The 14,767-nt window shown below is 43.3% G+C and overlaps 1 protein-coding gene across 1 annotated transcript in view; it reads right to left on the reverse strand.

Moving 5' to 3' along the window:
* Positions 1-14,767, reverse strand: part of LOC133535908 (corticotropin-releasing factor receptor 1) — a 42,556-nt gene that overhangs the window by 25,637 nt on the left and 2,152 nt on the right. Inside the window, exon 2 of the mRNA XM_061875959.1 lies at positions 1,203-1,309. Coding sequence (XP_061731943.1) covers positions 1,203-1,309 — 107 coding nt within the window. The remainder of the gene's footprint in view (positions 1-1,202; positions 1,310-14,767) is intronic.

The raw sequence follows: 14,767 nt of genomic DNA on the forward strand, positions 1-14,767 counted from the left end.
AGCCATGGACTCAGGGGGGAGCCAATGAGCTATCCATGTGGTCCAGATGGGGTCCCAATGTGGTCCCAATGTGGCACCAATGTGGCACCAATGTGGCACCAATGTAGTCCCAATGTGGTCCCAATGTGGCACCAATGTAGTCCCAATGTGGTCCAAATGTGGCACCAATGTAGTCCCAATGTGGTCCCAATGTGGCACCAATGTGGCACCAATGTAGTCCCAATGTGGTCCCAATGTGGCACCAATGTAGTCCCAATGTGGTCCAAATGTGGTCCCAATGTGGTCCCAATGTGGTCCCAATGTGGTCCCAATGTGGCACCAATGTAGTCCCAATGTGGTCCCAATGTGGCACCAATGTAGTCCCAATGTAGTCCAAATGTGGCACCAATGTAGTCCAAATGTGGCACCAATGTGGTCCAAATGTGGCACCAATGTGGTCCCAATGTGGTCCCAATGTGGCACCAATGTAGTCCCAATGTGGCACCAATGTGGTCCAAATGTGGCACCAATGTGGTCCCAATGTGGTCCCAATGTGGCACCAATGTAGTCCCAATGTGGTCCCAATGTGGTCCCAATGTGGCACCAATGTAGTCCCAATGTGGCACCAATGTGGTCCAAATGTGGCACAAATGTGGTCCCAATGTGGTCCCAATGTGGCACCAATGTAGTCCCAATGTGGTCCCAATGTGGCACCAATGTAGTCCCAATGTAGTCCAAATGTGGCACCAATGTAGTCCCAATGTGGCACCAATGTGGTCCAAATGTGGCACCAATGTGGTCCCAATGTGGTCCAAATGTGGTCCAAATGTGGCACCAATGTGGTCCAAATGTGGTCCAAATGTGGCACCAATGTGGTCCAAATGTGGTCCAAATGTGGCACCAATGTGGTCCAAATGTGGCACCAATGTAGTCCCAATGTGGTCCAAATGTGGCACCAATGTGGTCCAAATGTGGCACCAATGTAGTCCCAATGTGGTCCAAATGTGGCAATCTGTGGCGGGCCTACAGTTTGACTTCTGTGGCCCCGCCCCCTTCCCAAACACCACCTTTGCAACAAGCACATCATGTTTGACCCTTCACGCTTTTCACACGCTCAGGGGCGTGTCTTGGAGCCTTGATGCCCCGCCCCCCCATGTGTTGAGATGGGTCACATTTGGACGACGACGTCGAGGATGAAGGTGATGATGATGAAGGTGACCCACCTGAGACACAGGAAGAGGAAGAAGGCGACGAGCAGCGCCAACATGGAGATGCAGTGACCCAGGAAGTTGATGATGACGGCGATCTGGTAGTGGAGCTTTCCTTTCTTCTGCAACATACGACAACACAGGCAGCCAATCAGCAGGGGGCATAACCTTAAAGCAGCCAATCAGGAGGGGACATAACCTTAAAGCAGCCAATCAGGAGGGGACATAACCTTAAAGCAGCCAATCAGGAGGGGACATAACCTTAAAGCAGCCAATCAGGAGGGGACATAACCTTAAAGCAGCCAATCAGGAGGGGACATAACCTTAAAGCAGCCAATCAGGAGGGGACATAACCTTAAAGCAGCCAATCAGGAGGGGACATAACCTTAAAGCAGCCAATCAGGAGGGGACATAACCTTAAAGCAGCCAATCAGGAGGGGACATAACCTTAAAGCAGCCAATCAGGAGGGGACATAACCTTAAAGCAGCCAATCAGGAGGGGACATAACCTTAAAGCAGCCAATCAGGAGGGGACATAACCTTAAAGCAGCCAATCAGGAGGGGACATAACCTTAAAGCAGCCAATCAGGAGGGGACATAACCTTAAAGCAGCCAATCAGGAGGGGACATAACCTTAAAGCAGCCAATCAGGAGGGGACATAACCTTAAAGCAGCCAATCAGGAGGGGACATAACCTTAAAGCAGCCAATCAGGAGGGGACATAACCTTAAAGCAGCCAATCAGGAGGGGACATAACCTTAAAGCACCCAATCAGGAGGGGACATAACCTTAAAGCAGCCAATCAGGAGGGGACATAACCTTAAAGCAGCCAATCAGGAGGGGACATAACCTTAAAGCAGCCAATCAGGAGGGGACATAACCTTAAAGCACCCAATCAGGAGGGGACATAACCTTAAAGCAGCCAATCAGGAGGGGACATAACCTTAAAGCAGCCAATCAGGAGGGGACATAACCTTAAAGCAGCCAATCAGGAGGGGACATAACCTTAAAGCAGCCAATCAGGAGGGGACATAACCTTAAAGCAGCCAATCAGGAGGGGACATAACCTTAAAGCACCCAATCAGGAGGGGACATAACCTTAAAGCACCCAATCAGGAGGGGACATAACCTTAAAGCACCCAATCAGGAGGGGACATAACATTAAAGCAGCCAATCAGGAAGGGACATAACCTTAAAGCATCCAATCAGCAGGGGACATAACCTTAAAGCAGCCAATCAGGAAGAGACATAACCTTAAAGCATCCAATCAGCAGGGGGCATAACCTTAAAGCAGCCAATCAGGAGAGGACATAACCTTAAAGCATCCAATCAGGAGGGGACATAACCTTAAAGCAGCCAATCAGGAGGGGACATAACCTTAAAGCAGCCAATCAGGAGGGGACATAACCTTAAAGCAGCCAATCAGGAGGGGACATAACCTTAAAGCAGCCAATCAGGAGGGGACATAACCTTAAAGCAGCCAATCAGGAGGGGACATAACCTTAAAGCAGCCAATCAGGAGGGGACATAACCTTAAAGCAGCCAATCAGGAGGGGACATAACCTTAAAGCATCCAATCAGCAGGGGGCATAACCTTAAAGCAGCCAATCAGGAGAGGACATAACCTTAAAGCAGCCAATCAGGAGGGGACATAACCTTAAAGCAGCCAATCAGGAGGGGACATAACCTTAAAGCAGCCAATCAGGAAGGGACATAACCTTAAAGCATCCAATCAGCAGGGGGCATAACCTTAAAGCAGCCAATCAGGAGAGGACATAACCTTAAAGCATCCAATCAGGAGGGGACATAACCTTAAAGCAGCCAATCAGGAGGGGGCATAACCTTAAAGCAGCCAATCAGCAGGGGGCATAACCTTAAAGCAGCCAATCAGGAGGGGACATAACCTTAAAGCAGCCAATCAGGAGGGGACATAACCTTAAAGCAGCCAATCAGGAGGGGACATAACCTTAAAGCAGCCAATCAGGAGGGGACATAACCTTAAAGCAGCCAATCAGGAGGGGACATAACCTTAAAGCAGCCAATCAGGAGGGGACATAACCTTAAAGCAGCCAATCAGGAGGGGACATAACCTTAAAGCAGCCAATCAGGAGGGGACATAACCTTAAAGCAGCCAATCAGGAGGGGACATAACCTTAAAGCAGCCAATCAGGAGGGGACATAACCTTAAAGCAGCCAATCAGGAGGGGACATAACCTTAAAGCACCCAATCAGGAGGGGACATAACCTTAAAGCAGCCAATCAGGAGGGGACATAACCTTAAAGTAGCCAATCAGGAGGGGACATAACCTTAAAGCACCCAATCAGGAGGGGACATAACCTTAAAGCAGCCAATCAGGAGGGGACATAACCTTAAAGCAGCCAATCAGGAGGGGACATAACCTTAAAGCAGCCAATCAGGAGGGGACATAACCTTAAAGCACCCAATCAGGAGGGGACATAACCTTAAAGCAGCCAATCAGGAGGGGACATAACCTTAAAGCAGCCAATCAGGAGGGGACATAACCTTAAAGCAGCCAATCAGGAGGGGACATAACCTTAAAGCAGCCAATCAGGAGGGGACATAACCTTAAAGCAGCCAATCAGGAGGGGACATAACCTTAAAGCAGCCAATCAGGAGGGGACATAACCTTAAAGCACCCAATCAGGAGGGGACATAACCTTAAAGCACCCAATCAGGAGGGGACATAACCTTAAAGCACCCAATCAGGAGGGGACATAACATTAAAGCAGCCAATCAGGAAGGGACATAACCTTAAAGCATCCAATCAGCAGGGGACATAACCTTAAAGCAGCCAATCAGGAAGAGACATAACCTTAAAGCATCCAATCAGCAGGGGGCATAACCTTAAAGCAGCCAATCAGGAGAGGACATAACCTTAAAGCATCCAATCAGGAGGGGACATAACCTTAAAGCAGCCAATCAGGAGGGGACATAACCTTAAAGCAGCCAATCAGGAGGGGACATAACCTTAAAGCAGCCAATCAGGAGGGGACATAACCTTAAAGCAGCCAATCAGGAGGGGACATAACCTTAAAGCAGCCAATCAGGAGGGGACATAACCTTAAAGCAGCCAATCAGGAGGGGACATAACCTTAAAGCAGCCAATCAGGAGGGGACATAACCTTAAAGCATCCAATCAGCAGGGGGCATAACCTTAAAGCAGCCAATCAGGAGAGGACATAACCTTAAAGCAGCCAATCAGGAGGGGACATAACCTTAAAGCAGCCAATCAGGAGGGGACATAACCTTAACGCAGCCAATCAGGAGGGGACATAACCATAAAGCAGCCAATCAGGAGGGGGCATAACCTTAAAGCAGCCAATCAGGAGAGGACATAACCTTAAAGCATCCAATCAGGAGGGGACATAACCTTAAAGCAGCCAATCAGGAGGGGACATAACCTTAAAGCAGCCAATCAGGAGGGGACATAACCTTAAAGCAGCCAATCAGGAGGGGACATAACCTTAAAGCAGCCAATCAGGAGGGGACATAACCTTAAAGCATCCAATCAGCAGGGGGCATAACCTTAAAGCAGCCAATCAGGAGAGGACATAACCTTAAAGCAGCCAATCAGGAGGGGACATAACCTTAAAGCAGCCAATCAGGAGGGGACATAACCTTAAAGCAGCCAATCAGGAAGGGACATAACCTTAAAGCATCCAATCAGCAGGGGGCATAACCTTAAAGCAGCCAATCAGGAGAGGACATAACCTTAAAGCATCCAATCAGGAGGGGACATAACCTTAAAGCAGCCAATCAGGAGGGGACATAACCTTAAAGCAGCCAATCAGGAAGGGACATAACCTTAAAGCATCCAATCAGCAGGGGGCATAACCTTAAAGCAGCCAATCAGGAGAGGACATAACCTTAAAGCATCCAATCAGGAGGGGACATAACCTTAAAGCAGCCAATCAGGAGGGGACATAACCTTAACGCAGCCAATCAGGAGGGGACATAACCATAAAGCAGCCAATCAGGAGGGGACATAACCTTAAAGCAGCCAATCAGGAGGGGACATAACCTTAAAGCAGCCAATCAGGAGGGGACATAACATTAAAGGCCTACTGAACCCCACTACTAGCCACCACACAGTCTGATAGTTTATATATCAATGATGAAATATTAACATTGCAACACATGCCAATACGGCCGCTTTAGTTTACTAAATTACAATTTTAAATTTCCCAGGATTTTCGTCCTAGAAACGTTGTGTAATGATGACGTGTACACAAGACCTCACAGGTTTTTAGGAAGTATGAGCGCTACGCACACACACACAGCTAAAAGTGGTCTGCTTTAACGGCATAATTACACAGTATTTTGGACATCTGTGTTGCTGAATCTTTTGCAATTTGTTCAATTAATATTGGAGAAGTCACAGTAGAAAGATGGAGTTGGGAAGCTTTAGCCTTTAGCCACACAAACACACGGTGATTCCTTGTTTAAAATTCACGGAGGTGAAACTTTACTATGGATCACAGCAGACATGGATCCCGACCACTTGTCAACCAGCAGGTTTCGGTGAAAAAATGGTGGTCAAAAAGTCGCTTCTTACCAGAGATCAGCTGAGCTTGTGTCGTCCATAAAGCTGCCGTCGACTCCCCTGAGACATTGGTGTCAACAACCGGCCGTGGACACAACCCTCCGACTATCAGGTACTACTAAACTCACTAAAACACTAGCAACACAATAGAAAGATAAGGGATTTCCCAGAATTATCCTAGTAAATGTGTCTAAAAACATCTGAATCCGTCCCAATGCAATTGCGTTTTATTTATTTTTTAACTTGTTTGTGTTGGCCCTGCGATGAGGTGGCGACTTGTCCAGGGTGTACCCCGCCTCCCGCCCGATTGTAGCTGAGATAGGCGCCGGTGCCCCCCGTGACCCCAAAAGGGAATAAGCGGTTGAAAATGGATGGATGGATGTTTTTTTCTAGTCCGTCACTATCAATATCCTCAAACACAAATCTTTCATCCTCACTCAAATTAATGGGGAAATTGTTGTTTTCTCAGTCCGAATAGCACTTTTTGTTGGAGGCTCCCATTATAAACAATGTGAATATGTGAGGAGCCATCACACTTGTGATGTCATCGTCTGTGACTTCTGGTAGAGGCAGGGCTTATGTCCAGTTGCCAACTTTATCCTGGATGTTCTCTACTAAATCCTTTCAGCAAAAATATGGCAATATCGCGAAATGATGAAGTATGACACCTAGAATGGAGCTGCTAGCCCACTTTAAATAAGTAGGACTTTAAAGCAGCCAATCAGCAGGAGACATAACTTTAAAGCAGCCAATCAGGAGGGGACATCGTTGAATAGAATAGATCTTTTTTGCCATTGTACATTGTCCAAGGAAATTGCAAGCCAACTCATTGACTGTAAATTCATAATGAGACAAAAGAACATGGTAATAAGATAAATAGATACAAATACATAAAAACATAAGATACATTAATACAAGTAAAAGATAAATACCAAGCACCAGCTCCAAAGTTATCATACTCCCGTATAGTAAAGTAATGTTTAATCATTACCTTATAAATTCAAAGTTCTGACTCAATGTCAACAAGCTAAGAATAATAATAAATAATAATAATAATAATAACTGCTATAGCAGCCGCAACATTAATGCTGCCACTAATAATAATAATAATAATAATAACTGCTATAGCAGCTGCAACATTAATGCTGCCACTAATAATAATAATAATAATAATAACTGCTATAGCAGCTGCAACATTAATGCTGCCACTAATAATAATAATAATAATAATAACTGCTATAGCAGCTGCAACATTAATACTGCCACTAATAATAATAATAATAATAATAACTGCTATTATGTTAGATCCACCATGGACTGGACTCTCACTATTATGTTAGATCCACCATGGACTGGACTCTCACACTATTATGTTAGATCCACTATGGACTGTACTCTCACACTATTATGTTAGATCCACTATGGACTGTACTCTCACACTATTATGTTAGATCCACTATGGACTGGACTCTCACTATTATGTTAGATCCACTATGGACTGGACTCTCACTATTATGTTAGATCCACCATGGACTGGACTCTCACACTATTATGTTAGATCCACTATGGACTGGACTCTCACTATTATGTTAGATCCACTATGGACTGTACTCTCACACTATTATGTTAGATCCACCATGGACTGGACTCTCACTATTATGTTAGATCCACTATGGACTGGACTCTCACACTATTATGTTAGATCCACTATGGACTGGACTTTCACACTATTATGTTAGATCCACTATGGACTGTACTCTCACTATTATGTTAGATCCACTATGGACTGGACTCTCACACTAGTATGTTAGATCCACTATGGACTGGACTTTCACACTATTATGTTAGATCCACTATGGACTGTACTCTCACTATTATGTTAGATCCACTATGGACTGGACTCTCACACTAGTATGTTAGATCCACTATGGACTGGACTCCCACACTATTATGTTAGATCCACTATGGACTGTACTCTCACTATTATGTTAGATCCACTATGGACTGGACTCTCACACTATTATGTTAGATCCACCATGGACTGGACTCTCACTATTATGTTAGATCCACCATGGACTGGACTCTCACACTATTATGTTAGATCCACTATGGACTGTACTCTCACACTATTATGTTAGATCCACTATGGACTGGACTCTCACTATTATGTTAGATCCACCATGGACTGGACTCTCACACTATTATGTTAGATCCACTATGGACTGGACTCTCACTATTATGTTAGATCCACTATGGACTGTACTCTCACACTATTATGTTAGATCCACCATGGACTGGACTCTCACACTATTATGTTAGATCCACTATGGACTGGACTCTCACTATTATGTTAGATCCACTATGGACTGGACTCTCACACTATTATGTTAGATCCACTATGGACTGGACTTTCACACTATTATGTTAGATCCACTATGGACTGTACTCTCACTATTATGTTAGATCCACTATGGACTGGACTCTCACACTAGTATGTTAGATCCACTATGGACTGGACTCCCACACTATTATGTTAGATCCACTATGGACTGTACTCTCACTATTATGTTAGATCCACTATGGACTGGACTCTCACTATTATGTTAGATCCACTATGGACTGGACTCTCACTATTATGTTAGATCCACTATGGACTGGACTCTCACACTAGTATGTTAGATCCACTATGGACTGGACTCTCACACTATTATGTTAGATCCACTATGGACTGGACTCTCACACTAGTATGTTAGATCCACTATGGACTGGACTCTCACACTATTATGTTAGATCCACTATGGACTGTACTCTCACACTATTATGTTAGATCCACTATGGACTGGACTCTCACTATTATGTTAGATCCACTATGGACTGGACTCTCACTATTATGTTAGATCCACTATGGACTGGACTCTCACACTATTATGTTAGATCCACTATGGACTGGACTCTCACACTAGTATGTTAGATCCACTATGGACTGGACTCTCACACTATCATGTTAGATCCACTATGGACTGGACTCTCACTATTATGTTAGATCCACTATGGACTGGACTCTCACACTATTATGTTAGATCCACTATGGACTGGACTCTCACACTATTATGTTAGATCCACTATGGACTGGACTCTCACACTATTATGTTAGATCCACTATGGACTGTACTCTCACACTATTATGTTAGATCCACTATGGACTGGACTCTCACTATTATGTTAGATCCACCATGGACTGGACTCTCACACTATTATGTTAGATCCACTATGGACTGGACTCTCACACTAGTATGTTAGATCCACTATGGACTGGACTCTCACACTATTATGTTAGATCCACTATGGACTGGACTCTCACACTATTATGTTAGATCCACTATGGACTGGACTCTCACACTAGTATGTTAGATCCACTATGGACTGGACTCTCACACTATTATGTTAGATCCACTATGGACTGTACTCTCACACTATTATGTTAGATCCACTATGGACTGGACTCTCACTATTATGTTAGATCCACTATGGACTGGACTCTCACTATTATGTTAGATCCACTATGGACTGGACTCTCACACTATTATGTTAGATCCACTATGGACTGGACTCTCACACTAGTATGTTAGATCCACTATGGACTGGACTCTCACACTATCATGTTAGATCCACTATGGACTGGACTCTCACTATTATGTTAGATCCACTATGGACTGTACTCTCACACTATTATGTTAGATCCACTATGGACTGGACTCTCACACTATTATGTTAGATCCACTATGGACTGGACTCTCACACTATTATGTTAGATCCACTATGGACTGTACTCTCACACTATTATGTTAGATCCACTATGGACTGGACTCTCACTATTATGTTAGATCCACTATGGACTGGACTCTCACTATTATGTTAGATCCACCATGGACTGGACTCTCACACTATTATGTTAGATCCACTATGGACTGGACTCTCACACTAGTATGTTAGATCCACTATGGACTGGACTCTCACACTATTATGTTAGATCCACTATGGACTGGACTCTCACTATTATGTTAGATCCACCATGGACTGGACTCTCACACTATTATGTTAGATCCACTATGGACTGTACTCTCACACTATTATGTTAGATCCACTATGGACTGGACTCTCACTATTATGTTAGATCCACCATGGACTGGACTCTCACACTATTATGTTAGATCCACTATGGACTGGACTCTCACTATTATGTTAGATCCACTATGGACTGTACTCTCACACTATTATGTTAGATCCACCATGGACTGGACTCTCACACTATTATGTTAGATCCACTATGGACTGGACTCTCACTATTATGTTAGATCCACTATGGACTGGACTCTCACACTATTATGTTAGATCCACTATGGACTGTACTCTCACTATTATGTTAGATCCACTATGGACTGGACTCTCACACTAGTATGTTAGATCCACTATGGACTGGACTCTCACACTAGTATGTTAGATCCACTATGGACTGGACTCTCACACTAGTATGTTAGATCCACTATGGACTGGACTCTCACACTATCATGTTAGATCCACTATGGACTGGACTCTCACTATTATGTTAGATCCACTATGGACTGGACTCTCACACTATTATGTTAGATCCACTATGGACTGGACTCTCACACTATTATGTTAGATCCACTATGGACTGTACTCTCACACTATTATGTTAGATCCACTATGGACTGGACTCTCACTATTATGTTAGATCCACCATGGACTGGACTCTCACACTATTATGTTAGATCCACTATGGACTGGACTCTCACACTAGTATGTTAGATCCACTATGGACTGGACTCTCACACTATTATGTTAGATCCACTATGGACTGGACTCTCACACTATTATGTTAGATCCACTATGGACTGTACTCTCACTATTATGTTAGATCCACTATGGACTGGACTCTCACACTAGTATGTTAGATCCACTATGGACTGGACTCCCACACTATTATGTTAGATCCACTATGGACTGTACTCTCACTATTATGTTAGATCCACTATGGACTGGACTCTCACTATTATGTTAGATCCACTATGGACTGGACTCTCACTATTATGTTAGATCCACTATGGACTGGACTCTCACACTAGTATGTTAGATCCACTATGGACTGGACTCTCACACTATTATGTTAGATCCACTATGGACTGGACTCTCACACTAGTATGTTAGATCCACTATGGACTGGACTCTCACACTATTATGTTAGATCCACTATGGACTGTACTCTCACACTATTATGTTAGATCCACTATGGACTGGACTCTCACTATTATGTTAGATCCACTATGGACTGGACTCTCACTATTATGTTAGATCCACTATGGACTGGACTCTCACACTATTATGTTAGATCCACTATGGACTGGACTCTCACACTAGTATGTTAGATCCACTATGGACTGGACTCTCACACTATCATGTTAGATCCACTATGGACTGGACTCTCACTATTATGTTAGATCCACTATGGACTGGACTCTCACACTATTATGTTAGATCCACTATGGACTGGACTCTCACACTATTATGTTAGATCCACTATGGACTGTACTCTCACACTATTATGTTAGATCCACTATGGACTGGACTCTCACTATTATGTTAGATCCACCATGGACTGGACTCTCACACTATTATGTTAGATCCACTATGGACTGGACTCTCACACTAGTATGTTAGATCCACTATGGACTGGACTCTCACACTATTATGTTAGATCCACTATGGACTGGACTCTCACACTATTATGTTAGATCCACTATGGACTGGACTCTCACACTAGTATGTTAGATCCACTATGGACTGGACTCTCACACTATTATGTTAGATCCACTATGGACTGGACTCTCACACTAGTATGTTAGATCCACTATGGACTGGACTCTCACACTATTATGTTAGATCCACTATGGACTGGACTCTCACTATTATGTTAGATCCACTATGGACTGGACTCTCACACTATTATGTTAGATCCACTATGGACTGGACTCTCACTATTATGTTAGATCCACTATGGACTGGACTCTCACTATTATGTTAGATCCACTATGGACTGGACTCTCACACTATTATGTTAGATCCACTATGGACTGGACTCTCACACTAGTATGTTAGATCCACTATGGACTGGACTCTCACACTATCATGTTAGATCCACTATGGACTGGACTCTCACTATTATGTTAGATCCACTATGGACTGTACTCTCACACTATTATGTTAGATCCACTATGGACTGGACTCTCACACTATTATGTTAGATCCACTATGGACTGGACTCTCACACTATTATGTTAGATCCACTATGGACTGGACTCTCACACTATTATGTTAGATCCACTATGGACTGGACTCTCACTATTATGTTAGATCCACTATGGACTGGACTCTCACTATTATGTTAGATCCACCATGGACTGGACTCTCACACTATTATGTTAGATCCACTATGGACTGGACTCTCACACTAGTATGTTAGATCCACTATGGACTGGACTCTCACACTATTATGTTAGATCCACTATGGACTGGACTCTCACTATTATGTTAGATCCACCATGGACTGGACTCTCACACTATTATGTTAGATCCACTATGGACTGTACTCTCACACTATTATGTTAGATCCACTATGGACTGGACTCTCACTATTATGTTAGATCCACCATGGACTGGACTCTCACACTATTATGTTAGATCCACTATGGACTGGACTCTCACTATTATGTTAGATCCACTATGGACTGTACTCTCACACTATTATGTTAGATCCACCATGGACTGGACTCTCACACTATTATGTTAGATCCACTATGGACTGGACTCTCACTATTATGTTAGATCCACTATGGACTGGACTCTCACACTATTATGTTAGATCCACTATGGACTGTACTCTCACTATTATGTTAGATCCACTATGGACTGGACTCTCACACTAGTATGTTAGATCCACTATGGACTGGACTCTCACACTAGTATGTTAGATCCACTATGGACTGGACTCTCACACTAGTATGTTAGATCCACTATGGACTGGACTCTCACACTATCATGTTAGATCCACTATGGACTGGACTCTCACTATTATGTTAGATCCGCTATGGACTGGACTCTCACACTATTATGTTAGATCCACTATGGACTGGACTCTCACACTATTATGTTAGATCCACTATGGACTGTACTCTCACACTATTATGTTAGATCCACTATGGACTGTACTCTCACACTATTATGTTAGATCCACCATGGACTGGACTCTCACACTATTATGTTGGATCCACTATGGACTGGACTCTCACACTAGTATGTTAGATCCACTATGGACTGGACTCTCACACTATTATGTTAGATCCACTATGGACTGGACTCTCACACTATTATGTTAGATCCACTATGGACTGGACTCTCACACTAGTATGTTAGATCCACTATGGACTGGACTCTCACACTATTATGTTAGATCCACTATGGACTGGACTCTCACACTAGTATGTTAGATCCACTATGGACTGGACTCTCACACTATTATGTTAGATCCACTATGGACTGTACTCTCACACTATTATGTTAGATCCACTATGGACTGGACTCTCACTATTATGTTAGATCCACTATGGACTGGACTCTCACTATTATGTTAGATCCACTATGGACTGGACTCTCACACTATTATGTTAGATCCACTATGGACTGGACTCTCACACTAGTATGTTAGATCCACTATGGACTGGACTCTCACACTATCATGTTAGATCCACTATGGACTGGACTCTCACTATTATGTTAGATCCACTATGGACTGTACTCTCACACTATTATGTTAGATCCACTATGGACTGGACTCTCACACTATTATGTTAGATCCACTATGGACTGGACTCTCACACTATTATGTTAGATCCACTATGGACTGTACTCTCACACTATTATGTTAGATCCACTATGGACTGGACTCTCACTATTATGTTAGATCCACTATGGACTGGACTCTCACTATTATGTTAGATCCACCATGGACTGGACTCTCACACTATTATGTTAGATCCACTATGGACTGGACTCTCACACTAGTATGTTAGATCCACTATGGACTGGACTCTCACACTATTATGTTAGATCCACTATGGACTGGACTCTCACTATTATGTTAGATCCACCATGGACTGGACTCTCACACTATTATGTTAGATCCACTATGGACTGTACTCTCACACTATTATGTTAGATCCACTATGGACTGGACTCTCACTATTATGTTAGATCCACCATGGACTGGACTCTCACACTATTATGTTAGATCCACTATGGACTGGACTCTCACTATTATGTTAGATCCACTATGGACTGTACTCTCACACTATTATGTTAGATCCACCATGGACTGGACTCTCACACTATTATGTTAGATCCACTATGGACTGGACTCTCACTATTATGTTAGATCCACTATGGACTGGACTCTCACACTATTATGTTAGATCCACTATGGACTGTACTCTCACTATTATGTTAGATCCACTATGGACTGGACTCTCACACTAGTATGTTAGATCCACTATGGACTGGACTCTCACACTATTATGTTAGATCCACTATGGACTGTACTCTCACTATTATGTTAGATCCACTATGGACTGTACTCTCACTATTATGTTAGATCCACTATGGACTGGACTCTCACACTAGTATGTTAGATCCACTATGGACTGGACTCTCACACTATTATGTTAGATCCACTATGGACTGTACTCTCACTATTATGTTAGATCCACTATGGACTGGACTCTCACTATTATGTTAGATCCACTATGGACTGGACTCTCACTATTATGTTAGATCCACTATGGACTGGACTCTCACACTAGTATGTTAGATCCACTATGGACTGGACTCTCACACTATTATGTTAGATCCACTATGGACTGGACTCTCACTATTATGTTAGAT

Source organism: Nerophis ophidion, linkage group LG17 (genome assembly GCF_033978795.1).
Source record: "Nerophis ophidion isolate RoL-2023_Sa linkage group LG17, RoL_Noph_v1.0, whole genome shotgun sequence".
Classification (NCBI taxonomy): domain Eukaryota; kingdom Metazoa; phylum Chordata; class Actinopteri; order Syngnathiformes; family Syngnathidae; genus Nerophis; species Nerophis ophidion.